Raw genomic sequence first — 18,730 nt, forward strand, 5'->3', positions numbered from 1 at the left:
AAGGGTAAAACTGCGAGAAGCGTCTGGCTCTTAGACAAAGTTTAGACTTTACAAATAAAGTTATACCTAATAACAGTTTGGAGCTCTGCTGGGAGATGTTGTAAACAGGATTCAAACAAATACAAAGACAAAGTGAAACTAAATATTTCTATACCAGCCTCAGACACAGTGACAGACTATTTTTAAAGCTCTCAAATTTAACTCCTTAATACTTCAGTGTGCATGGACATAATGTCAGTATTAATGTGGTCTGCAGATATTCTGGGACATTTTTTATGACTCACAGGCTTCCAGTGATCCCCTGTTAATGCAACAGTACCTGCACCCTTCAGGTGTTGCAGCTTGGTGGAGCTGAAAGAGAAAGGTACAGAGCCCCAGACATGACATGGTCAAAAAAAAATTTTTGCTCACAAAATACAAATTCATTCCTACGAAATAAATATAAGACCTCGAGTGCACCTTCCCTAATGTCTCCAGATGCTAAGGAGCAGCTTAGGTTACAAGATGGACAGGGATAGCATGATTCAAATTTATTTTAGGCTGGGAATGAGCTGCATTGACAGTGATCACCGTATGAACATCATGTAGGCTACTGCAGTGAGTGGAGAAGGTGCACTCGATTTGCTTACCCACCTGTCCAGGAATGACACTGATACTTTTTTAATATTAAGTATTTTGTGTGAACATTTTTTTTTTTTTGTCTTTTTTTTTTTTTAAAACCATGTCATGCCTGGGGCTCCTTAGGAAGGGCTACACAGCCCTTGAAACGAAGACAAACTGGGACCTCACTTTAAGCCAAGGGGTATGACAAATTTCCTGTGATATTGAAATTTTATACCAGATATCCAATTTTTTGCTGCTCCATGTAAATATTAGCCATGCTTTGAACTGTTGGTTGTATTTTGAAATTGCTCGAAATAATGATCTAGCTAACGCTGCTATAGCAGCAGCTAAAGCTAATAATAGCTACCCCGATGTCAGATCAAGCTGACAAATTTACAGCAAACAGACTTCACTACAATGAACTGCATCAGCCACATTTGCTATGAAAAGCAAATGTAACGGTACTCAGAAGCTACATGATACAGCCTCTGAATACCGTAACATTCGCCTTTCATAGTTTCATCACTCATGTAAAGCAGTACATCATAGTGAAGTCTTTTTGCTGTGGATTTGTCATCCTAATCTGAAATGGGTTTATCATCAGTTTGTTACAATGTGTTTTGTTTGGAAGTGAATAAAAAGTCGCTCTACCTACAACAGCCAGTGAGCGTCTAAGGATGATGTAGCAGGTATCCAGTGGTGTCTCCTTTTTAAGAAATGGGTTTGTAACCCTTCCCATTGATCCTCGAAACAGAGAGCCAAGGGGGAAGAGTAGATGAAGGGAAAGGGGTAAGAGTCACAGTTGGGATTGGCCCTTAATCTGTTTGACACAAAGTACAAGATGGAGCTGCTGCTTCCTTGCTTCAAAAGGAGTCAGGTGAGCTGGTTCAGGCACTTGCGATGATGCCTCCTGGATTCCTCCCTTTAGAAGTCTACTTGGAAAAGTCCCTACACTGCAAAAATAAAAAAATAAAAAAAACTTATTGTTCCATTTGCAGACTTTTTTTACTTGTTACAGGCAAATCAGACCTAATTTTAGTCTTTCAAAAACTTGAAACAAGACATTTTTCTGGACTGACCAGTTGAATGTGGCTCATAGCAAGTGTAATAAGATTTTTTTTTAATAAGATAAGACAAAAATACTTGTTAATATGTCAGTTTTTGCAGTGTGGGTAGACCTTGAACTGGCTGGGTTATATTTCTCTGGGATTCCCCAGGAGGAGCTGGAAAGCATTGCTTAGGAGAGGAATGTCTGGGTCTTTACATGGACCACTGCCCCTGGGACCTGACCCTGGATAAGCGGAAGATAATGAGAAAAAAAAAAAAAAAGTCTTGTCAAAGTACTTTTGACCTGTTGAATGAGCTGTCGGGGAGATTTGAAAGTTAGATGTGCAATTTGTATTGTGCTGTCTGCAAGTACAGTGTGGTATTGTTATTTCCCAATCACAGCCACAGCAGGAGCAGAAGACATACTCAGTGCATGAAACAATTTTTTAGTGATACGCCAAACAACCGAGTTACTAAAAGCAGTTTGTCAGTTTTATTAACAAAAATCATGATGATTAATGTTTTGTCAACAATTACTTTTTCCATGTGAGCTAGTTGCTAGTTGTTCAAAATTCATGATTTTCTAATTACTGTGTGTCTACGTCAAAATATCAGCAATACACTCCTGTAACAGGCTCTGATGGTCAGCTGACCAGCAGAAGGTGTGCTGTGAGTAAAAGTTTTTCCTGGGTCAACAGGGTAAACTAACTCACATAAAAGAAAACCTTTTCTTTTCTAAGTTTACACAGCCTCTAGATGGATTGATTATCATTTTTTACTCCTGAACACCTCTGAAATTCTGGCCTGGATTGCCAGCATGTTAACAAAAACAATGCTAGAAAACATTACATGAAATTCAGACACAGATTTAAAATACATACTATTTTTTTTAGTTTGTCTTTGACCCATTTTTCAGTCTTGTTTGGAGATGGGGCCCCTTAGAATATGTATGGAAATCCATCAAAATAAGAGTCGGATGAAGATGCGTTTTTTCTTTTCTTTGTTTTCAACTAGTACCATTCATTTTATCCGGTCAAATGGAGACAACAGTAGTTTTTTTACTTGACTCTTTTTTCTTTTTCTCATTGTAAAATCAAAATTCTGTCTTTTGAAATAAATGTGTGTGTTTTTTTTTTATTATTATTATCATTATTTTGGATACCGTCAGAGGAAATTAGAAGCGTATGAAATTGTCCAATTCTGAGTCATTGTCGCCCCCTGCTGGTCCTTAGTGTTTGACCTACTTTCCCTCCAGCTTCTTGTTCAACCTGTCACATCTGGATACCAGAGGAATTCATTGACCTAAACAAGGTCTAATCTTGTTGTTCTGGTTGTAGATTAACCCAACATCAATAATTAGATAAGACAACAAGTAAAACTTTCCTGTTTTATTACGAGTGATTTATTTATATAAAAGTGCAGATAATTATAAATACAGGTTATAAATAGTAAATGAATACATTAATTAAAATGTGGTGGAATAAATAAAATTACAGTTGTATGACCTCTTTTCCAGCAGTTCTGCAGAGTTATAATGTGAACGCGTTTCAAAAGAAATAAAAATGCTTCGATTAGAATATACAAATGATTTGTAAATGTCCGCGGTGAACTCTCACTCAAAGTCTTCAGCAGAAAGACATTTTATCCTCAGCAGCATGACTTCCCAGCCCCTCTCCTCCCAACCAGTCCTCATTCAGCTCCCCCAGGATCTCCTGCAGGGACAGCTCGGGCAGGGGGACAGGCTGGGCCAGTGATGAGAACCCAGACTCCCTGTAGCCTTCCAGAGCTCCTCCGCTCCATGAATCCTCCATCTGTGTGTACTGGGCCTCCTGTGGAGGGCTGTTCTCCAGACTGGCGTCCCAGTACCCAGAGTCAGGCGTGTCAGGAGTGAAGTGGGAGCTTGAGCCGGGCATGTACATCTGCTGCTCTGCTGATCCAGGGTACAAGAAGTTTGAGCTGTAGTTCCTCATCTCCAGAGGAGACTGGCACCACAAAGAGGGGGCAGGGGAGGTCTGGCTGCCCGGGTGATCCCAGAGACCCCTCAGAGGTGGGCTGGAGCTGCTCCCCGGCTGCTGGCCCTGTTGGAGCCCATACATTGAACCGTAAAGTCCGTGCTCCTCTATGGTGGAGTAGGCTTGAGGACACTGTCCATAGTAGCAGGATTCCTCCATCTCCTCCTTCACCTGGGCAGGGTAGGCGGGTGGGGGCCCCTGAGGTGGGCCCCTGTGGGCATGAGGAGGAGGCAGAGCATCATGGACGGGGCTGTCTGACTGCCAGAGAGCTTTCTTTGCTCCTTTACACTTCAGGGTGCGAGCTCTCCTGTTCTGAAACCACACCTGGACAGGAAAGAGAGAAGAGATGAGCTCAGTTTGAAACCAGGAAACAAAACACAACAACACATTCTGTCTGTTAATCAATTTGTGAACAAACAGGCCGTGGGGGGCTCAGCTGTCAGAGCCTGTTGCACAGTCTATCTGTCAGCTGATAAAAACAGCTTGTGTCATCTTTAGAGACAAAGAAATAAAGAGATAATAGGATAGTATATCTGCAACCCTATGCAGGATGCATTTGAACACAGAGCCCTCTTATGATAAGAGAAAGACTCGCAACACAAACTCAGGGTGTTCATAATGTGTGTGCAAAGCATTCAAGTGTGATGCTCCCAAACTTTTCTCACATGTAACTTAACTTTAAATACTCAGATCTCTTTTAACCATAGCTTTCTTTTCAAATATTTAAGTTGTGCTGTATGACGTAATGACTTAGTACCTGTATACGAGACTCTGGCAGGCCGGTGGTCTGGGACAGGCTCTCCCTGAGGCTGATGCCCGGGTATGGGTCAGTCTCAAAGGTGGCGCGCAGCAGCTCCACATGCTCCTTGGAGAAGCTGGTTCTTTTCCTGCGGCTGGCACTGCGAGACGAGCCACTGCTGGAGGGCCGGGCATCATCTGGAGTACGAGAAACGGAGTGGGTTATACTTCAGACAAGATCCACGATCTTTACCTCATTCTTCACAAACTGTTCTGTGATTTCTCCTTTTTTTTACCCAATGCATTTTTTTTCTCAAACTCTATCTTAAACACTTCAAATAGTCACAAGTTCAGTGCAGGACGTTAAACATAAACACTAATGCAAGAAACTGCCTTGCTCTTTTAGTTTGCTTAGTTCAGTGTCTGTACCATTTAGACAAATGTACACATAAAAAAATAAACAAAAAAATTAAAGAAAAGGAAGAAACACAAGAACAGAGGACATATCTAGCCAAGAATAAAATGCTAAGCAGATTTTCTGTCTTATTATTTGTGCAATGAGTGGTTAAATTGTTTTTTTTTCACATCCAATTAATGAATGAAACAAAACACAAACATTGTTCCAGGTGAATTTGAAACTCAAGCACTGATGATTTCCACCAGTGACTAAGCTTTAAAAATGTTGTTGAATGGTTTCTTACCGTTGCTCATGTCCTTCCACATGTCTGCAGTTGAATGAATGAAGCTGAGAGCAGATGTATTCAGAGTGTTCAGAGTTCAGTGTGTCAGTGTGTTTCTCCTCTGTGTGTGACTCTCTGACTGTATCTCCTCCTGCTGTCAGCTACCTTTATATTGATCACCTGAGACCCCAGAAGGCCATGGTAAAGCCTGGAGAGGGGGTGGGGGGTGTTGTGCTTTGAGGGAAGTACTCAGTCCCCCCCCCCACACCACCCCCACGCACACACCACCCTGTCTCCTCGTTATCACCTAATCTCTATCAAGTGATGTTAAGGTCAACGGCGAATATGAACCTCTGCGGGATGATTTTAGGACAAAAGGAAGTCTCTGCGTGCCTCATCGATACCACTTCACCTGAAGACGACTAACATGTGATGGTTTGTGTTTGTGTGCTACTGAATGTTTGACAGGTGAGGTGAGGCCCAGAGACAGATTCATGTTAATTATTTAAACAGCATGCTGAGTTTTATGTGTTATTCCCTTAACTATCATTCAGTCATCTTGAATGTTATGGGTTCTGCTTTTAATTTATAGTCCCTTTAAAACTGTAATGTACCAGCACTAAAAAAAATATTTTTTTTTGAGTCATATATTCTTTTTTAGGAAAATCTTTTTTTCCTTTCATAGCTTGAACTGTCTCAACACATACAGCCTTATTAATACTGATTAAAGCAGTTGGAAAATAATTCAGGCTGTCTTTTATATGAAGAAAAAATCCAGAAGGTTCTGCACTGCAAAAAATGTAAATCTTATCAAGTGTTTTTCTCTTATTTTCAGTAGAAAATGTCTTTTTGGTCTTAATATGATTCACAGTCACCCAACCAGTTAAAAAAATGCCCTTTTTTTCAAGTTATTTAATGACAAAAATGAGGTCTGAATTGTTTGTAACAATCTACCAGTGCATCAAGAGACATGTTATTTGTATTAAGCCGTTATTCTAGTTTCAAGCAAATTATCAAGCAAATTTTTCTTGTTCCATTGGCAGTTTATTTTTCACTTGTTATGAGCAATTCAGACCTCATTTTTGTCTTTAAATAACTTAAAACAGCCATTTTTCTGGACTGATCAGTTGAATGTGGCTCATATTAAGTGTAATCAGACAGTTTTTGCTTAAAATAAGACAAATCACTTGATAAGAGTTCACTTTTTTACTAAGCGGTAGAGACAACCACAAAAAAGAGGTCTCATGTCTTCAGATAAACTTACATAATACATTCAGTCTTTGATGATAAACATTGTTTATATTTTACAAACACATGACATGTGAATAAATAAAACTTTACAGCTAATTGAAAAAAAAAACAGTGAGGCTCAGACACATAAATAATCATTCATTTATGGCTTTAAAAATCACTAATATAATCAAACTTTAAAGCGCTGTGTGTGTAGGGAAAATGTAAAATAAAATAGACATGGTCCAGTGTGTGTGTGTCTCAGCAACAAACTTCATTAAAGTCAATTCAACTGGCCTGATTAAAGAAAGGAAAATATTTTAATTCAATAAATAAATGGATGAACATTTGTTTAACTTGATACATCAAAATAATTAATATGCAACTAGATGTTATGTAAGACAGTTATCTAAGATTATCATAGAAATGATTCAAAGATTCTGCTGCAGGGGGCGCTCTGTGGAGGAGCAATAGTCCCAGTGGTCCAGGCTCAAGAGGGTCAATAAAATAACTGGTCAGGGGGCACCATTTTGTTTATTCATTTCAGTGGTGAAAGTAACCTTCATGTACAGAGTGTGCAGTCTTCATTGCAGTGGTTGCTGGTTTGACTCCTGGACATGACTCATGCTGCATGCTGACACCCTCTAATCTCCACATTTCCTGTCTCAATTTAACTGACTTATCTAGTAAAGTGTGTATTTTAACTTAAATAAAATCCAGCAGTATAAATGAAATAACATTTGCAGTAGAAAAATAGTAGATGGGTCCAGTGTGATGCTTTTTTATATGGTCAAAAATCCCAGGAGGTGCCCTGAACCATCTCTAGACAAACAATTAAAGACAGCACATGGTTCTTTAATTAGTCTGCACTATCAATATCCGTTTTTACAGGGTCAAAGTGAGACAGAAAATGATTTGATGAGCCAAGTCCATTAAATTGCCTCTCCACATGCCTGTCTCTGTATTTCACTGCTGTCATCTAAGTCTAAAGTAAGTTTTGTTCCTCATCTGATTGGCTTGAATCACAAACAGCTCCACAGACAGTCAAATGCTGATCAACCAGCAGCAGTCTGAAGGAAATCTTTAATCCTCAGATGTTAGCAGAGTTTGAAAACAGCTGAAGCTTATGCTGCCTTTTCTAATGCAGAGCAGCTTCAGGTTATCAGAGGAAGAAAAACAGAGAGGCTAATTGTTCACTGATTAATGCACAGTATGTCTGCAGCACATAGAAGAGAAGAGCCTCTCTGATGCACTGACATGTCCAGGCCCTGCTGAGCTGTATGCAGATGCTGTGACCTTTGACCTCTCTGTAGAAGAAACATGTATGTACATCAGATATAGTGTTTTATATGTTTGAGCTTTCTGAAAGTCCATCTGAGCCTTCTATATCTCTTTTGCTCCTCATATTCTGAGCTTTGAGATGCTATAACAGAGACTAGAAAGTCAAACAGTGCACAGGAGGGCAAAGTGCAGAAGCAGACTTACGGTATTTGTGGGTGTATTAGAAAACAATGCAGCCCGGGGACTTTAAGACTTATCTAATGTAACAAAACCAGCAAAGAACAATTCTTTCATCTTTATCTGGAATAACTTACACAATCAATGTCTCCGTGTGTGGAGACGGCTCCTGAGAGTCCAACCAACTCTTTCTCCCGCTGTACTTCTTTTACATCCTATCAGATGCTTTAAACAATACTGTGCAAGTTGAGTTAAAAATGGTTTACCTTCATTCTGTGTATCAATAACACTGTGAAAAATAAATAAAATTAAAAAAAAGGTTTTTTGTTTTTACGGTCTGAAACAAATCTAAATCTAAAAAACAGAGTCTTATCATGAATAAAACAGATTAGAGCCTTTGCTTTTGGTTAACATACAGTGATCGGGTGATTAAAGATAAATAGACACTGGTTCAGCTTAGGGGCCATTCAGTTAATGCAAAATCACTACAAGGAGCTTTGTTTAGTTCTGACACCACAGAGGTTTGCATATTAAAAAGTCACCTGATCAGTTTATCTCTGTGTGTAAAGTTTAATCCTCCAAACAGGCAGGCCGCCGATCACTCCACAACTTACATAACACAATATGAAGGTGCAACTGATCGTTGATGAACAGTTTCTGACACAATTTGGTTTTCCTTTTTAGAATTTTGTTTTGTACATTTTCTTTTTTATTCATTGCTTATATTGACATGCTTCTTCATTTTTTATGCAATGAAAATTAATATTAAATAACTCAAGTCTGAGACACACAAGTACAGGTAACAGCACAAAGTAGACAGATTTCTACAGGTTTACATTTTTATCAAGAGCATCCTCTTAAGATTTAATATCTTAACTTTTTGTTTGTGCAGCAGCAACAGCAGAACCTCTTATCCAAAGTGAGATTAGTCTCTTTATTTTTGTGGGAAACAATAAGAGTTGGGAGTCTACTTTAACATTTAAACTGCCCTGAATCACTGACTATCTAAATGTAAACAGCTTTTGTACGAGCTACTGTATAAAGCTTAAACTGCAAATGTTGCTGAATGTTCCCCCTATTTACCACTGTGTGTGATGGAAGGGTTGGTAAAATTAAATATTTGGGAAAAAAAAAACTATTAGACCTAAGGAAATAATGAGTAAGTTAAATTATAAAAAGATATATTTTACCTAATATTCTGTTTAACTTTTGACTGTATAATTTTGTGTCAAGAAAATCTCTATTTCTCTAATTACTCACAAACTTTTGATATTCATTCTACATATAGATGAAACATTTCCTTTATGGTATTATTATAGTCTCAGATTAGTGAAATATTTTAAGTCATACATTTATAATTTCATCATTTTAGGTCAGGGGTTCTCAAACTTTTTTCAGTGATGTACCCCTATGATATATTTTTTATTCTGCCAAGTACCCCCTTAAAAAAAAACCCTTGAAAAAAAAAAAAAAAAAAAATATATATATATATATATATATATATATATATATATATATATATATATATATATATATATATATATATATATATATATATATATATATATATATATACACACACAGACATAGAACATAGCACCGTACTCTTAGTGTCTATTGGACATAGTATTGAACTTAAGAACTTAAACTAATATTGCATTCAAACATTGATTAAATAAATGGTGATAAAGGAATTTTGCTTGGTTGGTATATTTTGAATACATCTTTGAATCTCTCGTACCCCCTGGAGTACCCTTGTGTACCCCCAGGGGTACACATTCCCCCATTTGAGAACCACTGTCTCAGGTGACATTTTAATACTGTATTGTAGCTAATTGCATCACATGAGCTTGTAGCCTTTCTTTCATTTGGAGGGAAACTGGGTCAAAAGACCCTGGGGATTGTTCAAAATGTCTGATCCTATGAAAGTAAAGTTGTGGTGAAACCAAATGTCACAGAAAAAGTTCATTGACTTAATGGATCATTAAATCATATTCCACTCTTAAGTTTGTGTGCACATCTCTGTACACACATACCTGGAATCTTAAGGGGGCAGTAGTGCAGCATATGTTGTTTTGCGGCAGTTCATTGAGTGACTTGTAGATTAGAAAGCGTAAGTCTTCACCAACACTAAAACGGGGGGGGGGGGGGGGGGGGGGCTAATTGTGAAATAAACATCCCTTTTACAACTCTACTTGTTATATTTTTTATACTTATGTATAATGTTTTGCTTGCTCTGATAACTACTGCTATAACACCAGTTTGTGATCAATACAGTAATTATATTCCATTCCATTCTGTTGTATCCCCGCCAACAGCCACGTCGCTGTTGTAACGTTCCCTGCCGCCGCAGTTCCCGTACGGTCACATTTGACAGCGGGACCAGCGAAGCACAGTGGCAGCGATGGCTAAAAGTGATGGATGCGATTATTTTAAAAGAACCAGCCTGTTCTGGATCGTCGCCATCACATTTGGAGTGGGATATTATACCGTAAGTTCAGTAAAGCAGTTTTTTTTTTAAATTACAAAGTTCATTCAGTTACATTTTCTCATTTCAAACGCCACCGAGTTGTGTTGCGCAAAATGTCCTCCGGGTCGTTTATTATTTCTGTGTCCGTCGCTGTCTTTATACCAGCAGGAATTCTGTTCTTTATGAATTTTATATATTATTGGATTTTTACTTAGTGAAACTCTGTTATGACTTTTCCAGGTCATTGTAGGTGAAATCTAATCTAATCTAATCTGGATTCATCAGTTCTTTGTAGGAGCATGGGTCAAACTAACTCTCGTGCAAAGTCCAGTCAGCTGTCCGCTGTCACAACTACCCTCACAACTACAACGTTTAGGGCGTACTTTAAAGGCAAATAGAGACATAACACACTTCCTTTAAAATAGCCTGCTAAGCAATGTTGTGCTTTGACTCGTGGTCATTATTCTACTGGTCAAAGCCGACATGAACGTGTAAGGGCTTGTTTTGTAGCTTAAAAGTGGCATTAAAATATTAGCCGAATTGTTAAGGGACAAAGCAGTGTTATTTTTCTTCGATTTGTTGTCCACAATCTATGTCAGGGTTGGACAGAGAGGCTACACGTATAATTATGCAGTTTCTATAATGGAACTTTGTGTGACTCCCAACAACTGGCCAATAATTGAACCTCTCCACCTTGTAACATCAACTACTTAACGATGAGCTTTCCTACAGCAGGAAAACAAATAAATGTAAACAAACTCTTTTTATGGTTTATAAGATAGTAAATTTTTACTTGTAGTTGATAAAGCGCTACGGTTTTAGTTGTGTTTGCGGCATATGAACCATAAATGACCTGCAGCCTTTGAACAGAGGGGCCCATCCAACAATAAACCCTTTGTAACCTTCAGTCCTCATGTACACATACCTGACCTGTCACAGGTGAACACAAGAGGACAAAAAGCAGCTTAAAACAATAGTTCACTATTTGTTAGATTTCACCATGTTTTGTAGTTTGTTGTGTACGGATGTCATGTGTTTCTTTTCTCTGTAGTGAGCGTAAAATTTCAGATTTTTGTTCACATGAATGTCACAACCAATGTTTCAATGGATATATGTTGACTAAACTGTTTTTTAAAAAAAACATTATTTACAGTTTTTTAAATGTAGATAAAAGTCATTTTTGAACAGGTTACAACCTGAACACATTTCCAATAACAGAAAATTTTGATCCCCAGGGAAGATTTGGTGGTTTAAAACCCACGTCTGTTGATTTGGTTCTACTTAACAAAACACTAATATGCCAACTCACCACCCAAAGGCTGTTTCATAACTACAACTGATTCATTTTCAACAGCACATCTCAAAACAAGGCTGCTCTTTGTAATGCATCAGTAGCTTAATTTCTGCAAAAAGTCGTCCACGTTCCTTTTAACCACCATGAAATCTATTTTATCAGATTAGTTTTAACCTTTGAGCTTTTTCCTGATGAAACATTTCAAGTACTCAAATCAAAACAGACAGGACCATTAGGATTCAGTCACACTTCTTGTGGCCAGCTGCATGTTCTCATGTACGTCAGATCAGTGGACGGTCAAAATAAGCACAAACAGTCCTTTATTTACTTAAATTTCTAAAACTTAGCATTTTAGTTTTGTGAAATCATCATTTCTCAGATTATTTTATTTTCATCTTCAAAATAAGCAAAAGTTTAAACTCTGTGTTTTTTCTAGTGCATTGTGTTTGCACCTGAAATAATTCCCTACCAGCACCTCGGTCCTTATGGCACCTTCTGCAGATACCTGGTGGATAACCATGCTGGCCTCATGTACAAAGGGTGAGTGAATAAAACCACTGCTCCTTCTATTTGAACAGAAATGTTATTGAAATTCTTTCGTGTGAAAGACGTAGACTGAAATTTAAGGTTAGATCATCAGGCCTAAAGTGTTCCTTAGGCTAAAGTTAATTAATTTCAGTGTCATTTTGCGCTAAATTTGAAATCCTGTAACCAAACAAAATTTTAAATGATGTAAAAGTCAAATGGAAACTCTTGTGACTTCTACAGATTTAAAAACAAGTCATTGGCAAACAAGCTATCAGTAAAAAGGCTAATTTTATAACTTCATGGTAAATCTGTGACTACGCATGAGGCGTGTCTGGAGGCACTCGACTCTCTGGAAATAAATCAGCATCTTGCAGCTGCAGTGGATCTGCTCTCTTGCAGTAGTGAATAATGTGGTATTTCAGAAGTTTAGTCACTGATTATTTTAAAGCATGGTCTCATATTAACATTAATGCAAATTTTAATGTAGTACTTGTTTGCTTTAAAACCCCAAAGTGAGAAAATAATGACTTTTACACTTCTACTGGTGACCTGCAGGTACTGTCACTTTTGCTGACCCCTGAGGACAAAGTGTATATCTTATCTCTTTGCCAATTTTGTCTGAAACACGTGTGAGTAGTGTTTTTTGACAGAAAGCAAGTCTCAATTCAAATATCAATTCACCAGACTTTATCTGTATAGCACTTTTGTTTTAACAAAAGTGTACGATAAAGTGCTTATCAAAACAGGAAATCAATACAAACGAATAGCCCCCACATCCTTGAATTCATGCACAAGTTCAAAAACTACAAAAATCAGACAGAAAGTTATAAACAGAGGACTCAGAAAGAAGGAACTTAAGAAGCACTATCACAAATAAATATTAAAGGAACAACAGAGACATGATTTAATTTTTTTTCTAATCCAAAAAAGCAAAATTAGACAGAAATAAAACAGATAAAATAAATCAGGAAATAGAACAATCAAAGATGAACTTCAAGATAAGTATTGTAAAAAAAAAAGTGGGGGTCTCATGTACAAAAGATGTTGTCTTCATTGCACTTTAATTCCTTGCTGAATGGCTTTCTCCACTCTCCGCTCCAACGACAAACGAAGTGGAATGAAACAAACAAAAAGTATTTCAGAAAAATAAAGCAGATTAGAATTAGATGATTTATCAGTCAACAAAAAAAGCTGTTTTATTCACATTTTGAGTCAAATGATTTGCATTGACTTTGCACAGCTATACCAGCTCTGTTACTTGTGTAGGTGTGCTCTAAATTGTGGGTAGACTCTTGGATTCCCTGGTGAGAACTGGGCTTGAATGAGAGCCCAGTGTGAACAGTTTATGTATTAAAAAATGTAAAAACCTTCAGACCAGACGATGTGCCAAGCATCCTCACATGGCAGAAACACTCAGTTTAATCAACGACTGCATTAATGTTTTAATCTGTTCACAGGTCGTCAGCACAGCATCCACTGTCAGAGCACTTTGGTAACTTGTTAAGGTCACATGACTGCTGTGGCACCATCAGGGTATTAACACAGTGATCAGGAGATAATGGTTTGTTGATATTAAAGTCATGTGACACACAGGACAACCTCAGTGTTTACAAACTGATTGATCTTCTTCAGGTTGTCATGTGACTCCTGTAGAAGAAGAACCAGGCATAGTGGGAAGTTTAAATGTTTGTCTGTCCATGCAGAAAAAAGTGATGACTCCCTCAAAGGTAATGCTTAAATAAATAAAGCCTGTGATTTTAAACTCATCTGTCACTGTGTGTTTCAGGTGGTGGGCTGCCTTAGCCATCCATGTTTTTGAGGCTTTGGTCTCATTGAGGGTGTGCAGGTAAGCATGACATGAACCTAATCGTCCACTAGATGGTGCTAGAATTTAGTTTGTTCCTCATTATCCTTCCTCTTTTTTTTTTCTTTTTTTTAAAAATAAAACTGGGTCTCAAAAAAGTTTTCTATCTCTCCAAAGCCTTAAAAGTGTGTCGGTACAAACAGATTCCCTACACTGATCTTATGGGACATTATTATTATGTGACACCAATAAAAAAAAGATATTCTCCCATGGCATTGAATCACTTTACAGTCAAAGAGTAAATATAAACTTAAACTTTGCAGAAGAGTCTCTTATGAGCACCAAACACATCTGACCTGCATTCAGCACCAGCTGTATGCTTGTTAATTTTAACATTATATAAGTACTGAAAAAGCTCAGGGTATGTTGTTAATTCATTTTTAACCATTTTATGAAAATATTGAGAATTATGCTGCAGACCTCTTCAGCCTGCAGCTGTGAAACAGACAGTGTCATCTTTGAATAGTCAAAGTATATCTGTGAAAATTACTTTTTGTAACAAGCAGGCTCAGATTTTTATTCTTAGTGTCTATCAGAGGGACACCCTTTTACTATAGAGGAAGATGCTTTTGGAAGTGTTTGTTTCATTTTCAAAGCCCATAGAGTTTTTCAGGAAATCGTTGTCCATTATGGAAAATATGAGCTGCTGGTGCAGAATTAGACAGCCTTAACTACAAGTTGAACTCCCCCAAAACTCTCTCTGTTTTCACAGCAAAGACCACATTGTTCAAGCAAACCAACTGCTTCTCACACATTACTAATTTAACTCATTTTGCCATGCCCTCATGTGAAGATGTGCTCCATGTTTTAGAGCCTGCTGTGCTCTGAAATATGTCTAATATATATTAATGTCTCTTTGTCTTCATTTAGAAATAACTTAAAATCTGTTAATACAAAAAAGTCCAACAATCAGAGAGGCGGTTGGGAGCTCATTATACCTAGCAAGCTGTACAAGGCCAGACCTGAGTTTTATAGTGAGTAAACTATCTCAGTATTTCACTAGATGGCTACTGATCAGTGGACAATAGTAAAGCATGTGTTGAGGCACTTAAGAGGTACTAAAAACAAAGAACTTTGTTTCAAAGAGCACATACGTAGAGACATAAACCATGCTTATAGTGATGCCAACTGGGCTGCTGATATTGATTGAAAAAGCACGACAGATTACTGTATCAGCCTGAATAAAAATGGGCCATTTGTTTTATGGAAGACAACCTACAGCTGCACTCTCTACTTGTGAGGCTGAGTATATGGCTTTAGCTGCGACCATGCAGGAGTGCTTGTACTTAAAACAGCTTCTGAAGTATTTTGATGGACAGGTATACAGGTTTTTAGTCTACGAGGACAACCAGGGCACTATAGCTCTAGCCAAAAACCCTGTACAAAGTCAAAGATGTAAGCATGTGGACATTAAATACCACTTTGTGAGATCTACTTTACAGACTGATGATGTGACAATGGAGAACTGTCCAACTAATGAAATGGTTGCAGACATCCCAACGAAACCAGCCAGCAAGCTAAAGTAAATGAACTTTGAGACCTTTATGTTTGATGAATGAACCATGAACTATGAACAACTAATGGACTCTGAACTTTATGATTATTGTGTGAACAATGTAAAGAAGATAAAAAAAACCTGTGAAGTTTATGTTGACATGATTTTTGCAAAATGTGTGCAAGTGGGGGTGTTGATGTGCTCTCATTTCATTTTGTTTGTTAAAAATATGTTGTGTTTTTTTGTTGTTCATTTTGGCGTTTCATGTCATGTGACCCTGGTTAGGGAACTGCCCACAGGTATGCTGTCTTAAACTGATAAAACAGGTGTGCCTGTGCATGTGGGTAGTGGCTCAGCATTGAACAACTTGGTTGTGTGTTTTGTGCCATGTTTAACATTGTGCAGGAATACTCTGTTAAAACTACTGACGAAGGTAGATGGGATATAAGATGAGATGCAATCTGTCCTGTTTTCAATGCACAGCCTGCTGTAATGCATGTGCAGCTGGAAGCATCACAGCATCACAGTGAAATGTTACTACATGTTAAAGGGGTTTGTAAAGCAAAGCGTGAATGTTTTGAAAGATGTGTGTTTTAAACTTGTTAGTCATTTGGAGCCGAACCCACTTGGTGTGACCCTTCATATGAATCATATATACTGTACGTGTTTCAGCCTCTTGTTCACTGGTTTCTCTGTCTTCCCTTTACTTCTCTGTGCTCTGCAGTAACAAAGGTATCACCAACACGTCCACTCGCTGGCTTTGGTTTATCCAGACCTTTCTGTTTGGCTTTGCCTCCCTCGGCCTGCTCCTCAAGTACGACCCCGAGCGTCCCAAACAGCACTGACGGCAGCAAGAGGAGCTGATGTAACAACACCGGACAAGCTGGATTCAGAAAATCAATCGCTGCCTTCTGTGACTTCTTCCTCTGATATGAAATACTGCTGGGAGAGGAGGAGGAAGACTGCACCTGAGCCTTTTCTCTAACAAGATTTGAAGTGAACACTACATTTTTCTTAACTGAGTTTTTAATACTTCCTGCATTCTTCTCCATGGGTGCTTTTCCATTTCATTCCAGGGAATTTTAACCTTAAAAGGGACAGTTGTATTTCCTTTATGAAAGATATTTTAGATAATTCAGTTAGCAGCTTCAGCGTTTGTCCTGACAAATCTGTGCTGAGCTGCTTATTTACCGCAATAGAAGAGGAATCTATTCTAATGTTGTACTCTCATAATGTTTACAGTCAGCCTGTCTGATGGCAGTATAGATATTTTCTCAGCTGCTGTGATAAACAAATCACAGAGGAGTTTTTCTGAAGATGGTACAGTCCAACAGCCCAAAGTGCGCCTCTGTGAGCAGTAGAAACTCTCATTTGCTTTCCTATTTGGAGTGCCTTGGGTTGAACTTTGTTAAGTACTAAAAGTTCTTAATGTTAATGCTGCAAAATAAAAAGGACTTAACAAACTGAGATAAGAGTGTCTGGGTAATAACTTTTACCTTAAAGTGTCTAAAATGCCAGAAAAAATACCTCAGTTCATTGATTAAATCAAAAAAACTTCAGCTGTGCTCACAACAGTGATCATGATGTGAACTAAATACATAAGTGTGAGAACAAATTCAGTGCTAGCTCTGATGTTTTTTAAATAACTGGATCACTATCTATTACTACATTTTAGCTTGCCAGAAGGCCTTTAATGGATGTTTCATTCATTATTGATTAAGCTGATAGGTTTGTTTTGTTTTGGTTTTACCCCCGACAAGGAGGTTATATTTTTAGGAGAGTTTGTTCCTCTGTCTGTGAACAACATAACTCAAAAAGTAACAAATGGATCCTTGTGAAATTTTTTAGGGAATGTTCAAAATGGGATAAGAAAGAAGTGATTCGATTTTTGAGGTGATCTGGATCACCGTCTGGATCCAGGATTTCTTTAAAGGATTATTTATCATTGTGAGATAGGGCTGTTTTCACCATATGTGTATATAACTCCACCATAAATGGTCAGATTACTTTGTAAAACAATACAAGAAAAGGTCACCATAATTTCTGACAGATGTAAAAGTACGATCCAGATCCTGGGAAGATTCTGGATACTAAGAGCCAGAATATGAAATATGTACTGGGTCATCATAATTTTCAACACTGTCAGGTAAAAAATTATTGTACAAACCTGCAACTAACACCAAATTGTAGCAGACAGTCTGCTGAAAGGGAGTATAACATTAAAGTAGGACTAAAATGTTGGTGAAAATCACAATATGCTTGGTGGAGGTCTGTGCTCTCTGAGTGCTTTTTTATTTTATTTTATTTTATTTTTTCGACTTTCCTATGCCTTTAATTAGACAGGATTCTGAATCTGTTCTTTTTAAGTACAGACATCAGCCTTATGGTGGCCTCTTGATGCCTAATATTGCACCCTTGCATCCACTCCACCAGGTCCTCTTGGAGTGATGCCTTCATTGATCAATCCCACAGATACTTGATTCAACTGAGATCTGGAGGATTTTCAGGCAAAATCAACACCTTGAACATGTTGTCAGGTTTTTCATCCCTGTGGTCCACTTCTTATGTTTGCCTTTTTGCCTGCTCCCATTTGCAAGGACAGAAGTCCTGTTCTGGTCTCTACCACCTCCTTGGGGGAAGGTTTAGTCACTACTGGATAAAAGGTGTTACTCCATATAGAACGTAAACCATGGTAGCTATCAGTCCCAGCCAGTGTGGTTAAAACACGTTTTTTTGTCAAAGATTTAAAAACTTTCATTTTGTTTTCTACGGCTCGTCTTGGTTATTTGGGGATACGTCTTGGGATTAGTCAATGAAAACGTCATAAAATGCGTGCCATCCCAAGACGAACCAAGCTGAACCGCTTGGTGCAAACGGGGCTTAAGACGTTAAAGTTGCTGAATAACACAGTCGGTTCCTGAGGCTTATCCATTGTAAGGATTAGCTCTGTTATCCCAAAAGATTCCTGAAAGTCACAACTTGAGGAAACTGCAGAGTAAAGTGGATGTTCTGTCAGTTTAAATCTTGTATTCTATCCATGGCTGCAACAAGTTTTAGATTTATGCTGCTTTAGGAAGCAGGAAACCTTTGTCTTCCCTGTAGCATTCATGTTTGAAGCTTCAGTCTTCTTGCAGTAGACGGTGCTGGCGTTACGTCGTCTGATTGTGTCTTAACCTGTAGCTACAGGTCATTATGTCCTCTGCTTATGAACTTAAGAGCATTAGCCCGTCTTAAACTGTCCAGTCTCCACCAGAGCTGTCTTCAGTCATTAATCTGGGATGGACCGTGAGGACACACCTTAGCTTTCACGT

The 18,730-nt window shown here is 38.1% G+C and overlaps 1 protein-coding gene across 1 annotated transcript; it reads left to right on the top strand.

The window, feature by feature from the left end:
* Positions 1 to 10,085: 10,085 nt before the first annotated feature.
* Positions 10,086 to 16,882, top strand: tmem254 (transmembrane protein 254). The gene is made up of 4 exons (XM_074676111.1): positions 10,086 to 10,259; positions 11,969 to 12,072; positions 13,847 to 13,906; positions 16,144 to 16,882. The coding sequence occupies exons 1-4, from the start codon at positions 10,173 to 10,175 to the stop codon at positions 16,262 to 16,264; spliced, it is 372 nt and encodes a 123-aa protein (XP_074532212.1). The 5' UTR covers positions 10,086 to 10,172; the 3' UTR covers positions 16,265 to 16,882.
* Positions 16,883 to 18,730: the final 1,848 nt, after the last annotated feature.

The sequence above is a fragment of the Halichoeres trimaculatus genome, unplaced genomic scaffold, assembly GCF_033239565.1.
Source record: "Halichoeres trimaculatus isolate MK-OKI-2021-1 unplaced genomic scaffold, fHalTri1.1 fHalTri1_scaffold_8, whole genome shotgun sequence".
Lineage (NCBI taxonomy): Eukaryota > Metazoa > Chordata > Actinopteri > Labriformes > Labridae > Halichoeres > Halichoeres trimaculatus.

What these genes read in the sequence shown, in the direction of transcription:
- tmem254 (XM_074676111.1), top strand. Translation starts at nt 10,173, where the DNA reads ATGGCTAAAAGTGATGGATGCGATTATTTTAAAAGAACCAGCCTGTTC. An exon ending in TTGGAGTGGGATATTATACC is followed by an intron (nt 10,260 to 11,968) that starts GTAAGTTCAGTA and finishes TGTTTTTTCTAG; the next exon opens with TGCATTGTGTTTGCACCTGA. An exon ending in GTCTCATTGAGGGTGTGCAG is followed by an intron (nt 13,907 to 16,143) that starts GTAAGCATGACA and finishes TGTGCTCTGCAG; the next exon opens with TAACAAAGGTATCACCAACA.